The sequence below is a fragment of the Xiphophorus hellerii genome, chromosome 19 (assembly GCF_003331165.1).
Source record: "Xiphophorus hellerii strain 12219 chromosome 19, Xiphophorus_hellerii-4.1, whole genome shotgun sequence".
Lineage (NCBI taxonomy): Eukaryota > Metazoa > Chordata > Actinopteri > Cyprinodontiformes > Poeciliidae > Xiphophorus > Xiphophorus hellerii.
In genome coordinates, this window is record NC_045690.1 from 18431182 (window position 1) to 18449181 (window position 18000).

Consider the following 18000-nt stretch of genomic DNA (forward strand, 5'->3'; position numbering starts at 1 on the left):
AAAAAGCCAAGGGAGACATATAAACATTTATTTTCTCCTCAAAATAATAACAATAATAATAATAAAAAGGTGTGAACAGGTGATGGATTTTCTCACTCTAACAGTGTGTACCAAAAGATAACCCATCAATACAGCTGAAAAGAAATCAGAGAAATCTGAAAATAAGAGCAAGCCGCTGAACAAAAGCACAGAGCTTCATCTGCCAGAGACAGGGAATGGCATTGTGCTGCATCATAGAAACACAAAAGCGCGTTTGAAACAGCAAATTGATGAGGCAAAGCTCTGCGTCGACAACGTGATGCAACAGAAGGCCAGCGCCTTAAAAAAACAACAAAAAACCGCATTCATTCACAGGGAAATTTTTCACATTTGTATGTTGTTGAGGTTTTGTGCAGCAGACGAACACAAGTATTTTACAAAGAAAAATCCTTATATGCATTCATTCCCCTTTCCTCTGCCACCCTGAAGTAAAATCCTCTGAACTCAGGAAGTGTGGAAGAAACCCAACAGTGAAACATGGTGGTGGCAGCATCATGCTGGGGTGTTTCCCTGCTCAGAGTTGATCAGGAAATGAATGGTGCTAAACAGGAGGCGACCCTGGAAGAAAAACGTTTTAGAGGCTGCAAAACACTTGAAACTGGAGAAGAGGTTTCACCTTCCGCCTGGACAAAGGCCCTGAACACAGTCAGAGCTAAATGAACGGTATGGATAAAAGAATAATCATGTGTTAGAATGACCTAGTCAAAGTCTGAACCTAAATCCAAATGAGAATCTTTGGGGGGTGTCGATGTTGGCTGATGTTATCAACCTAATTTGACAGAACCTAACTTCTTTTGCAATAAAAAATGGGCAGAAAAACCCTGAAAAAGTTTGGAAGGATAAAACCGGTAGATGTTTTCTTTAAAAGAAAAATGGGAGTGGATATGAAAAATGCATGTGACATTTCTCACATTTTTAATTCTAAAACCTTTGGGGTTTTTTCCCCCCTTTCTTTCACTTCAAAACTAGACTCTGCTCTGTGCTGGTCTACGGCATGAAACCCCAAAACCGACAGGAAAGTTGTGACAAAATGTGAAGGTGTTAACGGACTATGAATACTTGTGCAAATCACTTGTTTCTGACAAAATACCGTTTCTTAAATAGAAGTCTTGGCAGTAGTATATTTGTTTGTCTGAGCACAACTTTTATCATAATTTTTTAGGAATGTAAAACTCCATCTCTAAATATACATTTCTTGTTCCTACTTACAGTACCGCATTTTTTCTGACAGGAACACAAAAAAACACAGGAATACAAAGAGAACATTAAATAGAAGAGTAGGAAATAAAGCAACAATGATATTCACCAGGAGTTTCACAAAAATATATATCAATTCAGGCATATACTGTGAAATAACACTGCATGTTGTTACTGTACCGTGGCAGACAGGATGGCGATTTTAAATCACTAAAATATAGTACACAATCTTACTTTATGTTGGATTTTTTTTCTCGTTTTCACTTAAACAAAAAGAGAAAAGGATCGTCCGTTATCTTTCGTCTGAATTCACAAACAAGAAAAGACTCACAGCACCACCAGCTTTTACACCAGGAAACAAACCTTTTTCATTTTAATAGTCTGGCTTCCTTACATTTACCAGAATAGAGATCACAACTAAAACACACGTGAGACTTTCTTTGTTGACTGAAACTAACTGAAAAAAAAAACTGCAAGATGCACAAAATTGCATAAAAACTCCCCTTTCCGTTCCCTGTTTCACCTCTGGACAAAACTCCGCGGTGAGTTTCTATTACTGGCAAACGACTAGGCCTAGTAGAAAACTGTTAGCCCTCATGTACAGGAGGCTGAAAGGCTCAGGGAGGGCGGGGGTCACACTTTGAGTGTCTGAGTTAACATCCGGAAAGAGAAAGAGAAACAGAAACTGAGCCGATGTGGAGGAAAGTCCTCTATATGGTGACGCAACACATGAACACAGATCGATCATGTGCCTTCATTGCTAATCGGATTTTAACTCTCGGTTCCCATGTGACTTCCTGCTGATATGAGAGGTAAAAAAAAAAAAATCCACTAGTCACTTAAGCTTGAACTGAGAGTCAGGAATTTCCTTGACTATTCATGCTTTCAGTTTGAGAGAAGAAGAGTGACACATCAGATCTAACGACAATCTTAATCAACCTTATTTACACAAATTTGGTGCAATCTCATTCATAAACCACAAATATGGCTCCCCTACAGAAGGTTTCTGCAATCGGAGCGATGATGATGTGCACATTCTCCTCTAGTGGCAGGGGAAGCCCATGTTTTTCAGCTCTATGCAGAGATTACTGGTCATGTAGCATATTTCCTAAAAAGTGACTTTAATCTAGACTGACAGAGGTTTGGCAAGTCATGTTGTTTTATTTGAAAGGGGGCTATTATGTAAAATTGGCTTCTTTTTTTGTAGCTTTACATCATGTTATAAGGTTATCCTCTCATCAAAAATATACCTGGAGTGTTGCTTTGATTGCTTCATGCATGTTTGAGAAATCCTTTAATCTGCAGTGGCAGCCTTTCAGAGGAGCCGGAGCGAACGCTCTCGCCGAGGCTGCAGTCTCCAAGCCAAACTTCTGCCTCCCCTGAGACTCCTCCATTCAACTCCTTCAGACTAGCAACAGCACACTAAAAAAAAAATAAAACTTCAAACAAATGATGTATATGTTGGTTTAATTTTTACTGTATATTGCAGATTACAAATCCTTGGATTTCGTAATCTGTTTATCTTGTTTATCCTTACTGGTGGAGTGGTCTTGCCTCCGATGCAGTCACCGGTGATTTAGCCCCATAGCCGTGGACGAACAGTCTGCCTTTTACAGGAGAGGAAAATAAATTCTTGCTGCAGCGTTTGTGAGCTGCTGCATGATTTTGTTGCCCACACAGGAGCTCAGTCAGTGGGCTGAGTCTGTGGGTGACTGTGACTAAAGTCAGAATGTGCAATAATCTAGGTGTAATTGTGCCATGTTTTAATACATTTACTTTTTTGTTGTTGTTATTCTAAATGGCTTGTGCAAGTAAAGTTAAGTGTGTTGGTGTAAATATGTGTGTGAAGAAGAGTCCAGTGAGGAGAGAGTCAGACGTCGGTGCTGTAGGGGCGCGGCGGGGGAGGGAAAGCGTCCGTGGGGTTGTAGTAGCTCAGAGGGGACGAAGTCGGGTGGTTGACAGGCAAAGGAAGAGACACTGACGGGTTTTCGTAGTAGAAGCCCAGCCGCTCCCCTCCGTTACGCATGTCGTCTGTGAGTCCAGAGCGGACGGGGTACGGCGAACACGAGGGGCAGGGGCTGTGGTGCGAACCCGAGTCCAGCTGGTCCAGGGAGACGGGCGTGATGTCGGTCCCGTCCATGGCCAGGGCGTTGCAGGCGTTGCAGGGGAAGTGAGACAGAGGATCTGCTCCCGCCACCGAGCCCACGTCCGCCTCGGACTCGTTCTTCTTACAGCAGTAATACTGGCGCAGGTCGACAGTAAACACAGCGAGGGAGAGAACGGGAGAGACAGAGAGAGAGCGGGTCAGAGACTTTCCGAGGATGTTTTACGCAGCGAGACTCGGCTGTGTTGAAGAGAAAGTGGCACAGTCGGAAATGAGTTCATTCATGTTCGTTCAAAGATTGTCTTGGAGAAGATAAGCTTGTGTGTTGAAGAAAACATGAACGTAATCATTTAAGATTTTTAGTAACGAGATTCAGAAATTATTGTAGTAATCCCATTTTTTCCTCTTTTCCTCATTTAGTGTTTAATGTACATCACGACGCACAAACACATTAAAAGGCTCATGTAAAATTTAAAAAATGTTTCTGTGCTGGGTTCACTGTTGATACATCTGATTAGGACACCTAAAATGCTAAAAAAAAAAAAAAAAAAAATCTTTATTATTACAATTATTACAATAACAATCTCACACTGAAAAATAGTGAGAAATCCACCTTGTACATTTATTCACTAAGAAAATAATACTATAAGAAATAAAACTAACAATTCTCCCCTAGAAATCCTTTTATAATTATAACATTAATATTTAATTCATACATATATATTTTTTTCTTTTATGAGGCATCTAATTTGCACATTAATGTTGCAACTTTGCACAAAATGCAGAATAATAAGGCAGATAATAATCTATAAGGTTTATTCTTAGGGAACAAGAAAATCAAGCAAGTAAACCATTGTAACTAAAAGTATATTGGGACTGTCATAGTAATTGATATTTATAAATAATCGATTATGGATTTTAGATCAAAATCGATATAAACTGATTCATTTTCACCTTGCCACAAAACTTGGCATCTTACCTGGAGATTGAAAAAGAAAACAATGAGTTGGTGCTGGAGGATTAGACTCTTGTTGTAAAGTGGCAGGTTTGTGGGAAAACAGGCCGTCTTTGGTCAGTAATCTCAGCCGGGTTGTTTCGAGACAAACGGGAAAAGCAGGAGGACGTCGATGAGCTCCTGTGCTGGGAGCCCTCGTGTCTGTTAGCGGCGGCCAGAAAGCTGATTCGCTCCACAAACATGTTGGAGCCTCTGAGAGACCGGCGGTGATATTTATGAGGAGCATAAAACTGTCAGTAAAGCTCCCGTTCCCACAAGGGTGAAGTATTAAACATGCCAAACAACACGAGGGCTGATAGCTGTTTAACTATTAACGGCTTATCGCCAGCCCCATTAAGGCTTCCATCTCCTGCAGGTATACATTTATGAATCGTGGGCATGATGAACGTATGAAACTACCAAAACTACAAACAACATGGAATAATAAACGGGCAAAACAAAAAGCATGTTGTCCCCCAGCAGAACATCTGTTAGGAACCTTGTTTGGGAGCAACAAGGTTATTATAGGTTGTTCAAAATGCCAGAAAATTGAAAATATGTCTTTGTTGAGTCTTAGCCCAAAATTTAATACAGCTATTAAAATCAAAAGTTGTCCTTTATCTTAAATTTTCAATGTTACGTTGCTGCAACAAAACAAGGTTTTATTTTAAGAGTTTTTACATAACTATCCAAATTTGATGACATTCGCAGATATTTTTTTATTATTGCCAACCTTTTACAGGTACAAAAGAAGTTTCATTTTATAAATAAAACAGCAACTTAAGAATAGCTCTTTTATTTTAAATATTTTCTTTGTTTTTAAAGAGTGAGAGAGGCAGATTTGTGTGCAACTCTTAGATACCTGGAGTCTACAGTAACAGAGAACTGCTACGATGCACAGCAGTATCACCCCAGCAAGAATTCCTCCGGTTATCACGATAGTTCCCGCTGACATTCGACCAGCTCTCCATCCAACCCTTTGAAGAGACGGAGAGAGAAACGGAGCTTGTCAGAGTACAAAGGTGAAAAAAGCAGCAGCCAGAAAACGTTGCTGCAGCAGAGTATCTGCACATACAGGAAAGCAAGGCTTTCTGAATTCCCAGTAAATGATGGAGCATGCATGCTGCAAATATCAGGTTATATAACTGAAAAGAGCTGATTTTTTTTCTCGCTATATGAGTATATATGAGCGATGATGTCTGAGTGAGCCCCACAGCTAATCTGCAGAAAAGTGCCGATAATGCACGAGGGTCATTTCTATAGCCTGGTGGCTGAGACGAACAGAACTCAGACAAAATGTTTACTGTGTCTTAACATACTCTGAGGTTATAGCTGTGAAATGCTGCTGTCTAAATGAACTGAAGTTAAAAACAATCCACTCACTGGAGTTTGAGCTGGTGACTAGAAGCTAAAACTTTCACTATTGAGTGAGAAAACGTTTGCTTTTCTTGAGATGAATCCTATTTTGATGTCAGAATTATATAGTTCTCCAAACTTGCAAGTTACTTTCAATCATGTTGTACATTTATTGGTGGATATTTCCGACAGGAATGAATCTGATCTAAACATGGACGGATGGTTTTAGATGTGCTGCCAAATCTAAAGATACTGTATTGTTTTTTTGTCTTTGTGCAAAGACAGCGCTAATGTCTCAGTAATAAAATATATAGGTCAACAGAAGCACACACACACACACACCCCCACATCTGTGGTAAGCTCTTCAGATTTTTGCTATCGTATGTCTTCGCACATGAAAAATCTTCCTGCTTAGCTGCCTGGAAAAGTACCATAAAAGTGAAACAAGTGTCGCAGATTTCTGTGATCTCACCTGCAGATCCTCCCTGGAAATTTTCAGAACTGCAGTTAAAACTAGCTCAGCTCTCTACAGCTCACTCCCCCCACGGCTGTCACCCTGGCTATGCAATCAGAGCTAATGGTAACTCTTGCGACGTGAACTTTTCCATTCTGGTTGTGCTTAGTGGTGTTGCCTTAACAGATCGGAAAAAGGTGAGATTTTTCTGTAGGTCAGGGGCAACCGAGCTCCTCAAAGTGATGCAAACAAAGACGTGAAAAGGACAAACGTCTCTTCAGCTTTGAATAATAATAATAATATGAAACAGAATACAAAAACTAAACAACAAATCGTAAAAAAAAAACCATCAGGTGTCTTTGGAAAGTGCTTCATTAGCATGAGAGGCTAGCTTTCGTGGCCACTGAAGTTTGAAACTTTACAATGTTATTATTTTTCATTATGGACTGAAACCTTATTAACATAATCTGCAAGGCGAGGAGGTATTGAAAGTAGATGAGCTAAAGTTCCTCGATTCTGCTAGGGCTGTAACGATTCCTCGAAAGATTCGAGTACCTCCATTATTAAAATTCCTCGAGGAAAATGTATCTGCCTCGAAGTTTGATAAAATTATGTTTTATTATTTAGCGCACCGTGTTCCGGTCGGATCATTATTTGTGTTGGACAGCTGTTTAGAGTTGCTTTTGAAACATAATCATAAAACATTAATAGATAATCTGATGCGTACTCTGATGTCTAATGTAATGTTGTTGACTGTGTGTCCTATGGCTTTGTATTTTTGTGTTTTTAAGATGTAAAGCACTTCGAAATGCTTTGTTGCTGAAAGGTGCTATACAAACGAAACTTGACTGACTGATTGATTGAAAGAAGTGTATTACTAATTGGAATGTTTTTCAAGAGCAGTATTTGTGTTAGTGGGGTTATTATTGTGTTGCCATGAAGAAACAGCCACAGTTATCTAAAAAGAAATTATAAATAGTTCTTATCGTCATTTTTATTGTCATCACAAAATATCGTGATTCAACTAAATTCACATCGGCCGCCTCTATTTCAAATTACAACGGACATGGAGTTGCTTTGTAGATGAAATATATTTTTTCACTGAGCGTATGCTGTAATGTTTCACAGGTAAATACATGAAATATTACTACTGTCTGCTCCTCACACTTTTTTCCACTCATTTTATTAACGGGTTCTCTCAAAAGCCTGCAAACCTACAGCACGCCGCCGCTGCTCTGCATTAATCTGTTTTGGTTTATCCCCCATAAAACTATGTTTGCAGGAGCGGTTCAAAAATTATAGGGTTTATCGTCAGCATTTAAGCTACACACCCTCTGAGTTCATAATAAGGAAAAGTACTTCATTATGCTTAAGGTCGTAAAAATAACGTCACTCAAGCAAGACACTGCAAAGACCACTGCAGGCCTGAACACAACTAAAAAGAAAAACTTTAAAAAAAGAAGAAAAGATTAAATATGGCCTTAAGGTATGTGCTTGTAATGAAATTCAAAAGTAGAGAGATGCCCTGCGGCTAATTACCTTCGCCTAGGAATATTAAAAGCTTCAATTACAATATGTGCTTAGTCTTAATAGAATAGCTTTTGCTGAGATTAACATGCTGAATGCATCAGCACCAACTGTGCTCATGACCCACAGAACACGACGTTATATACAGTATGCATGGTGAAGTGCAGGTCCAGCACACTAACTCTGACAAGGTCAAACTATTGAATTTAACAGAAACTGATTCTGAAATTTCTGTTTCTGACAAAAAAAGACAAAACCAGAGCAGGTTTGGCTTCTGGCGCCATTCAAAACTGAGCTTTTTTTTTTTTTTTTAAATGGCTTTGAGAAAGGCAGGTTGCAATAAATCAAAAGGTGAAATCTCTTAATGCCAATAAATAGTTAAAGCAAACCAAACCTCGTGTTACATTTCACCAGAAACGTCATACTGTATGTATGATGAGTCATGGAAACGGCCGACACAAATACAATAAAATGGATTAAAAGTGTCCTTTAAGTAGGTATTAATCATACTTTTCATTTAACCCACAATTTTGTATTATATAATGTTGTTTTTATTGGTGTGATGTAATATTTGCATTTTAAATGTCATGTTTTCATCACCTGTAAGCAGGGATGGCAAAGTTACTTTGAAAAAGTAACTTTAATCGGATTACTGATTACGCCTTGAAAAAGTAACTTAGATTACTGATTACTTTATTTGGAAAGTAACTAAGTTACATTAAAAGTAACTTTTTTAGTTACTTTCAGCAGCTGCAAACAACATCGCTCCGCCACCTGTGAAAATTACATTGATCTTTGCCAAAACTTTATTGTAAGTTACTTTATAATGGTAACATCAACAACATGTCTCCACTTATATGGTTGAACTGAAGGGGAAATTGTTTAATGGTAACAACAGTACAAAAAAACTTTAGTAATTTGTGCGTGTTTTTGTGTGTTCCAGTGTTGTCTGGAAAACTATAAATAGGTTATAGCCCCCCCAAAAGGTGAAATCTCTTTGGGGGACCCTGCCCCAGCATCCAGGTTGTGCGTTACGGCCCTGCGTTTGCTGTCAGAGCGCAGCGCACAGCTGCTCCTCCTGCGGCTCCACAACTCAGATGTCCCGCTGCACAGATTTGTGACACTTATCTTAATATTACTGATTATAATGGCGTTTAGTTGCACAACTTTACGGACTCGTTCATTCGTGGCTGTTTTCATGTTTATTGCGCTGTTCGTATTAGTCTTGATGTTTGCAGTTTTTTTGGAGCGCAACGCAAAGCTCGACGTCAGTCACAGGTAATATATTAAATTGACATTAACAAAGACACAGCGGGACGGATCATCCGGGAAATGATGGACAGGGGGAGCCTGACTAAAACTAACTGGAGGTCAGACACATTCTGGGGTTTATGTCTGCTTATTTCCGAGCCCAAAAAAGAGCAACCCGCGACTCATTAAATGTGCAAGCGACCTTAGAAAAAAACAAGCCGAAAGCTGCTTATAAAAATCGAACTTGGTGACCGAAACTCAAAATAGTTCCTGCAACAAAATGCGCATCTCTCTCCTCCCTCCATTGTTTACATTTCTGTCGCTGTTGATACTGTCGCATAGAAACGGTGGTTACTCCCCAATTAAATTACAAAAGATAATAGTAACGCAAAGTAACTTCGATAAGTAACTGTAGTCTGACTACTGGATTTGAAATAGTAACACGTTAGATTACTCATTACTGAAAAAAGTGGTCCGACGTCAGTAACTATGTAACATCACTGCCTGTAAGTGGAAAATGATCATAAGCAACAGAAATAAAGGCTTTCAAACGTCTGTGTGTAATTAATCAATATCACATGTTTCTCTTAGTGATAAAGTTCCTGAAATAAACGACATTTTGGCAATATTCTCCTTTTGTTCTGAATGGGTCCGTACAGTTCCACAGCTCGAAGCAGTACTTTTTTATTTATGTGTACTTCCAAGACAATGTTACTATTCACGATGCATTTATCCATGCGGCCTGGTGAATTGTGTTGCAATGTTACTGTTTCAGAAAAAAAAAAAACAACACTTTGCCATGGTTGGCATTACTTTGCCTTCCATCCCAAATGAGAAACCTTGAAGTTGTTTACCACCAACATAGATTATATTTCTAGGAAAGATATTTGCAGTTTTTATCTTTTATCCATGCATCTTTTGAGTGAAGTCCACTCATCCTAAGCTTTCCTCTGCTTCCGTGAGATGGCTTTCTATTTGTACAAATAAATAGAACCAGATTGGCTTGAATTAAAAATAACCTCTAAAAGCTGTGCAGAGAGTTCCCATTATAACATTTTCTGAAAAGAAAACACCAGGCTCATAAATGAGACAAATTTAGTCACAACCATCTTTAAAAAAGCCGTGCTTGAATTTTGAACACCTGTTTTTTCCTCTCCGTATTCCAGGCAAGTCTTGAACAAAAAGCTCTGATTGGCAGAAATATATGAGAAAAAAGAGTTTGGGAAAAAAAAAGAAGCAGAATCAAGTCATCCAAACTGTAATCACATCCAAGAGAGAAAGCAAAGACACTCAGAAGATTATCTAACAGTTTGTCTATCTAATCTTCATCGGGTTCCAAGATTAGGGAAAAGTTTCCAGTGTGAAAGAAATGCACAGTGCAAAAGTAATCATAGTGCTTTTACTTCTGCACATTTCCTCATATTACAGCCACAAACCTCAGCATGAACATTTTTTCCCTAAACCACCTGTAGCAAACTTCAAATGTCCCTTCACTAATGTTCTCTAACAAAACTGTGGCGTTAAACTACAATACACACTTTCCAGATTTTTATTTGCAAAGAACATTTTATTTCTCTATATAATTTTCCTTCAATTCTCAATTTGGCAGCACTTTGTGTTGGTCTAACCCTCAAAATCCCAATAAAACACAGAGAAGTTGATAGCTGTGATGTGACGTAATTTTAAAAACGCTCCTGGGGTGTCTAGACTTTTGCAAGTGGCTGCTGTGAATTCCTCCATTTCACTAGAAATGAGAGAAGCATCAAATACCCATAAACCATCTCAGCTCAGAAAACCAACACAAAAGCACTTGCAGAGGACAACCCGTTAAATCAGCATGTAAAACAAATTATTTTGACACTAATTTGGAATGATTTATGTGGCTCACCTCATGCAGAATGATTAATTTTAAACACTCCCATTATAGTAATTACAACACCAGGCAATTTTGTTTGTCTACTGTTCAACTTGATTAACTAAAACACGCAGAGATTTCTCAGCTGAGGTGCAACATTTAATTATATTTTGATTATTTAAAATCTCCCTCTGAGTGCTACTTATGCCGTTTTTATGCCCTAAGTAATTTCCACAAAGCATTAATTTGCAGTGAAATTAAATTATTTGTTGATGTGCTAAAAATTAAACCTTCAAACACTTGATTGATAAACTGCATTAGCATTTTTTTTTTTTATAAATCAAAGTGTTTGGGTGACTTAATGAACTGATTGGCTCTAAGAGACACGTCTTCCTCAGCTTGAGAGTCAGATAAAAAGGTGTTATAATAATAATGTTTGTCTTCCTTTGTCAAAACAATGTGACTAAGATGCATCTATTAAAACACTCAAGGTTTATGATTTTATTTGCATCTTAATTGATGCGAGTATCATCTAAAAGGTAATTCATCCAAGTGAATCAATTCAAAAAATGAAAAATGTAAAGCGCGTCTCTTAGAGTGACATATTTATATTTATTTTTGCTTATTCTGATTACAGTTTTGCTTTGTAGCTGTGGCGCACTTCCCAGATCAGAACTGAAATTCTCAACAACAACTTGTTCAATCTTCGCATCGTTCCGTCACTATTCGAAAATTTACCTGAGAAATGAGACTGAGAAAATGGTATGACCTTAGGTAATGAAACCAAAGGTCTAGTTGTTCACTGACATCCATCCATCCATCCATCCATCCATCCATCCATCCATCCATCCATCCATCCATCCATCCATCCATCCATCCATCCATCCATCCATCCATCCATCCATCCATCCATCCATCCAACCACCCAGCGTAGAAATAAGACGTCTAAAAATTACAACATTACATCGAATCAATAAAAAGAAAGACTACTGATCTACTGGGAAGATGCTCCAGAGATCCAAACCAAAGAGATAAAGTCTGTTAATCAGGACACCTGTGTGTGGCTAACAGTATCAAAGGTTGCTGAAAGTCTAACAAGGCTGAAACATTAAATTCCCCAGAGTCTGCAGACATGCCGATGTGACTGGACAAATTCCAACTTCTTACATAATCAGAGAAAGATAAAATGAAGTGTAAACGAGCATGCATGCTTCCCCCATGCAGTACTCTCCATTGTGTCACCGTGCTGAATTATACACACGACTGACCCACAGACGAGAAAGATGACTATCTGTCTAGAACAATGGATGCAATGTCACTTCTAGGCTTTTGCACTCCAGCAAACCACAGTAGGAACTATTATCTGTACATGGAGAAACATAGAACTATTGTTAACTTTTGTAGTAGCTGTCAGCGTAACAAAATGACTCCAGGAGGGAAGAAACAGGAAGGCACAAAAAAACAAAAACACTGAACACCTAAGCCCTCTATTCCCTCAGTAAAGTATTGTTCAACAATAATAAAGAGGCTGGAAAAACGGTTTCCATGGGGGGGTTTCAAGGCCACTGCTGGCCAAAAAGAACACAAAGTCCCACCTCACATTTGGCAGAAACGTCTTGATTTTCTCCAAGAGTTTTCCGAAAATATTTGAAATATGGTGGGAAAAAAGTGGAACTTTTTCCATACATGACCAAATTAATTTTGAAAGCTTTTTTCTCATCAAGCTTGGTTGCTAAGCTGAAACATTAAAGCAAAGGAAGAGAAATCTATAAATGGAGTGGAATACTTTTTCATTTATGTATTTAAAAATCTTTTCTTCACAAAAATAACTACATGAATTGTCTGTGTTCAGAACCAAATGCATTGGATCTGTTGCCCTTTGAAGTCTAATTAAGTTCTTAATAATTTATAAAAACTAATTACTAAATTGAACAAATATCTAGTGCGCTCCGAAATAATTAAAGTAGCGTTGGGGATGTCTGGCTCTCTGGGTTAGTGTTACAGCAGATGAATTGAATCCATTCGCTGTGCAATTTGGGGATAATTACTATTTGAAACGACAACCAAATCAACCTTTTTCTGTATCATTACTGCAGCTAACGCAAAGGGTTGCGCGTTTTTTTTTCTGAATCATGTAAGAGACTTGATGTTTCTGCCATCATTTTTAATGCAATTGTGCTCTTTCCTGCTAGGGAATCAGTTGGTTTTATTGTTCCAGTCCTTCCTCTCCCCCTGCGCACCATCACGCGAGTAAATGTATTGAATTAAAATGACCCCTTTTTACTCTTTTCTCTCCTTTACTTCAAAAACGCACACATCGCGTTGCTTTGTGAGACGATTAAACCTTTGTTCAGGTTGCCACGACAGCCTCTTGTTTTCGGCTGCCATATACCCACACGAACGCGGAGCGAGGTGGAGAGGTTTCACACTCCACTTGTGGACCTATATTTAGCGGCTTTGTCATCCCTCGACAGAGTGAAAAGCAGCAGATGAGAGGCAGCACAGAAAGGTGTCATAATTTAATTCGTTTTCTCTGTGGGAAATGAAACAATCCTTGCAGCAGTCAGCTGCATGCGCAAGACCTCACATGTAGCTCACACACGCATACACACCCCCACACACAGCCACAAATGAATCAAACAGTGAGGGGGTAGAAGTAAAAAATAAAATAAAATAAAGAAATATCTTCTCTGATACATTTTATGTGGGATGCTGATTTGTGTTCTGAAATTAGACGCTTCTTCTCCCAGATGATTCTTGAGTGAGCCATGGAAATTACAGAAGCTTTGAAATGAAAATTTAATTAGGAAACTCAGAGGTGCATGGGAATATTCTGACATTTAGGTACAAAATTTGTTCAAACTCCTGCTGAGAGAAAGGTAGGAAGAGATACTGCATTAGCTTATTAAATATGGAAAGTGTCATCTCTACTAGCCTCACAAAAGTACAGAAATCACCATTCCAGTACTTCTTAAATAATATGACAGAAAATTAAGAAGGATCTGGTTCTGTGTCTCTGATAAAAGACAGAATGAAAAAAAGAAAATAGAGAAGATACTGGCTGAAGTTGGTAAGAGAATGTCATTATTTGCAATGAAATACCAACATGGGCTGGAAAATTACTCCAAAACAAACATTTAAGCCAATTACAAGCTGATAAAGTGCTTAGGGACCATCAAAAGGTGGGAGAACGGTAGAGGAAGCGCGATAATGTGGGGCTTTTTTGCTACAGGAGGAACTGGAGCGCTTCACAGAATAGATGCTGAATCAAACCCTGCATTTTTTCCACCAAAAATAAAGATTTTTACAGACCACAAACTGTGTTTTAAAGCATCTGTAGTAAGTTTGACTACATAAGTTTAAGTAAAGCTTTGCATTTAGGTACATAAAATCCTTGTTTTACGTTACTATGCCTAATTATGCAATAATTATATTCCTGCCTACATCCGCAGACATGAACAGATGTGGTGAAATATAATCCAGCACTAACAACAGGAGGTGATCCAGCAGGAAATAGAGACGGATTGAAATAATTGTTGACTTATTCAGCAAACTGTGCAAAGTCTTAATAATTTAGTCAACAATCAAAATCATCATTGGTAGCAGCTCAGTTTTTTCTGTTGACCTATTTTATTGCTACTTTTATTTCATATATGTACACTCCGGAATCATTTTGTAAAACCATGCAGGACTTAGAGGTAATTTAAGGCAGTTTTATTAATTTTATCATAAGTTGGACCATGAACATCTATGACTATTACTCAAAAGCACATCTAGTTGCATCAGTTCACTAAACTTGAGTACAGACAGCAAGCATTTTTGAAAAAAAAAAAAAAAAGGCATAAACCTCGTATTTGTTGCTAAAGACCGACAATTTTTATTGATCAAATAATAGAAAAAAAATGACCCCCCAAAAAATCTGGAACCTTCAAAGACTTACAACGCATTCAAAATGGGCTTTCAACAAAAGCCCATTTTGGTCATTTCATTGAAATATTGCAAGCTTAGTTTGTAGTTGAGCATGCAAAAATGAAATATATGTGTATATTTTACTTTTCCAAAAGAAAAAACAAATAAAGGTTTTGGACCCAGCAGGTATGAGTGGGTGCACGAAGCATGTTGTTGCAGACAACTCTCCTAAACTACAAAGCAATAAGAGTCTTGATGGTACTTGGAGAAGGCAATAAGTAATCTCAAAAACAAGAATAATAAGTCAGCCAAAGCAGGCATTTTCTATACGCTGTTTTTCAGTCTGTGACAGTTTTTCAGTCACGGATGAGTTGCTGTTCATGTTGGCAGTTGGAAAGGAGATTATTTTGAAAGATGCAGGTCTGTAGGTGAGCTACAGCTCAGAAAAGACACATGGGAATATGCGGTCTGCGGTGCAGCTGAAATGTGAACATGGAAGCCAACCTATGTCAGAGTAAAATGTGCAAAGAGACAAAAAGGTGATGATTTACACAGCAAGAAGCCAATCCATTTGCATTATGAAGTAATTATGTAGGTGATACTAGATGTGAAAGTGTTTGTGATGACTCTCTTGGTGGCCTTGGAGGAAAGAAGTGATCCGATCCCAAGCAGCTTCAAACTTCAGTCTCTCTCATGCAATTCTCTTAAATAGATGTTTAGTGTGTGGAGAAATGAGGAACTGTCCTTCCCCCACATGTTGCTGCACGTTGACAGTCAGCTGGATGAACAAATGCTACTAGATTTCCACATATGAGACATTTTGCCACTTAGAAACATTAAAGGCATTAGAGGACACTAAAAAACAAGCACAGGATGAAGAAAGGTGTAACATCCAGCGCAATAAGCACCTGAATAATACAATTAATTTCACCAGGTACTAAGTCTACACAACTGGTTTGGGTGCTGGTCATTTCAGCTCTTTCCCATTTTTGAAAGCTTTGCTAGTTTTTTATCTTAATTCTTTGAATACAGAAAGAAGAAACATCTAAAATAAATATACATAAAATTTGTATGTTTTGTATTTGATTTTATCCCCATAATTCTTCAGAAACCAGGAAAAACAAACCAATAACTGTGTACAAAGTTCCTTTACGTTTTTCCTTTAAACATTCTGGACTTTTCCAAAGATTTCCAATTATCTCAATTCTTCTCACTTTTCAGTTTTTTTAAAAAAACTTTAAGGAACTTTAAGGAAGGACAGAATGCAAGGAAATAAACAAGAAAGAGGAAAGACAGCAAAGAGAAGAAACAAAGGAGAGAATGACATGACAGGAAGAAAGGCAGGAAATAATAAAGAGAAGATGGAAGGAAACAAGGGAACAAAGAAGAAAGGGCGAAAGAAGGATAGGATACAGTGAAGAACTCAACATTTGGACAATGTGAAAGGGAATAAAGTCTGAAAAAAAAAGATTTTTTGCATCTTTTGTACTCTAAACTTTCCCAGACATTTATAAACTTTAGAGGAACCCTGTAGGTATAAAATGATTTGTTTATATGCATGAAATGGAGGAAAATATGTCAAGAAACATGTGAGTAAGTGGCAGGAATGATGGACTAAATGTTGCATCTCTGTTTTTAAGAAGGGCAAAACACTTGTTATACATTTTCAAAGAAACATCCCCCAAAAATCGAGCTTTTTTACCTCTAAAAGTTATTGATGAAAGCTACGTTTGTTCCTTTCAAAACAAAAGACACTATGAGACGATTTTACAACCAGTGACAGCTGGGACACAAAACACACAGGCGGAAAGAGAGAGCAAGAGACGACAGCAATGCCTGATATATCCACTCTGAAATAATAATATGAATATTTTGCTGAGGTGGCCAACTTTGCGCTGGAAATCACAGCGAGTTTCTCCCTGCAAAATTTAAAGCCTGCGGCTTCAATTATTCAAGTATTGAACAATATTTTTCCATCACAGGGGCAATTTAGCCATGTAGTAAAATCTGGACTTTTTCCGCCTCGTCCGCCGCTGAGAGCACTGAGCTGGGCGTGTGAGGAGAGGAACAGATCCAGCTCCACTGGATTCGGGACAGAGATATCTGCTGCCAGAGCACGGGAGGACAAATCCAGCAGGAAAGAGAAAAAGGCGTGATGATGACCTGCTGGGCCTTGCGAGGAACCCATAATAACTGCTTGCAGTTCTAGTTTTGGTTTGCTTTTGTGCCAAGAAAACCCAAAATCAACTGTTTAGACCTCGGCTGACCTACGAGCGAAGAAGAAGCACCTTCCCTTCCAAAAACAACACGGACTCATCTGTCCAGTTTGCACCTGCAACTTCGTGAACGCATTCGAACGAGACATCACTCATGCCACCGACAAATTCTACCTTTCGGAGTCACCATCTGGGGGGTAGCATCCTCGGCTGTGCCCCGAAGACCCCTGCGAGGGGGGGAAAGAAAGAGGGATGAGCTCAGGTTCAGCCGTGATGTCAGGAGACACCTCCGCCCCCAGCAGCCAGACTGAGCCAAGGTGAGGGCAGAGAGTCACAAACACAGATCTGTCTTTGTTAGGATGGGGACTGCATCCCTTCATTTATCACTTTCATCTCATTTTTCAGGTTCTGCATTTACCCGTCCTTCTCTTACACATTTACTATGTCAGTTTATATAATAATAATGATATATCTGGTGCCATTTACTCATTAAGAGGGTTTGTAACTCACTAATACATACATTACTAGTGTGTGGTTTAATTAAAGAAGAATTTTCTACTTTTATTTTCGTTTTTTATGCATATAAAATATTAAAATAAACTGTAATAATTCCACTGACCTTACAGTCTTATAATTACAGTAAAAGCCACTTTAAATGATAGTTTTGCTGAATTAATCGCATTTGAAAGTGCTGTTTGAACAGGTTGCCAGGTCAGTTACGCAGCCCTCATTAAGCCCATTTTAACCTAATTAGGAATCCATTCGGATCAATTGAATGCCTTACCTTTCAGAGTGACAAACACCCCGACAACCTGTTTGAGTGACGGGTTCAGGGTCCAGAGATCTCGACCCCCGGCACCGGTCAGTGCAATTAGAGATGCCCGGAGCCCGTTTTCCGATCCAGAAACCTATGAAGTCATGATCTGCGGCTGGTCAGTCCCGCTTCCCGCTTCCCGCGCGTCTTCTAGCAGCCAGATGCAGGTGAGCAGGAGCGCGAGGAGATCTCATGGCAGCTCCCCTGAGCGCGAGGAGCTGGAGACGGACGAGGCGAGGCGCCAGCAGCAGCAGCAGCAGCAGCACCAGCCCGGCTGCGGAGCG

General features: G+C 38.9%; 1 protein-coding gene across 2 annotated transcripts; it reads right to left on the reverse strand.

Moving 5' to 3' along the window:
- Positions 1–7: 7 nt before the first annotated feature.
- On the reverse strand, positions 8–18000 carry LOC116709469 (protein FAM163A-like). 2 transcript variants are annotated; one of them, XR_004336878.1, is made up of 5 exons: positions 17687–18000; positions 17077–17129; positions 5197–5311; positions 2774–3478; positions 8–2644 (listed from the first exon to the last, which is right to left on the reverse strand). XR_004336878.1 is itself a non-coding variant. In XM_032548010.1 (4 exons), exons 3-4 carry the CDS (start codon positions 5287–5289, stop codon positions 3107–3109), a joined length of 465 nt encoding a protein of 154 aa, XP_032403901.1. In that variant the 5' UTR covers positions 5290–5311; positions 17077–17129; positions 17687–18000; the 3' UTR covers positions 8–3106. The 2 variants fall into 2 exon arrangements, 1 of the variants encoding a protein (XP_032403901.1); XM_032548010.1 differs by having other exon boundaries at positions 8–3478.

Coding starts and splice junctions, on each gene's coding strand:
- LOC116709469 (XM_032548010.1), bottom strand. CDS start 5,289: ATGTCAGCGGGAACTATCGTGATAACCGGAGGAATTCTTGCTGGGGTG. Junction 3,479..5,196: donor TCTGTTACTGTAGACTCCAG/GTATCTAAGAGT, acceptor GACCTGCGCCAG/TATTACTGCTGTAAGAAGAA.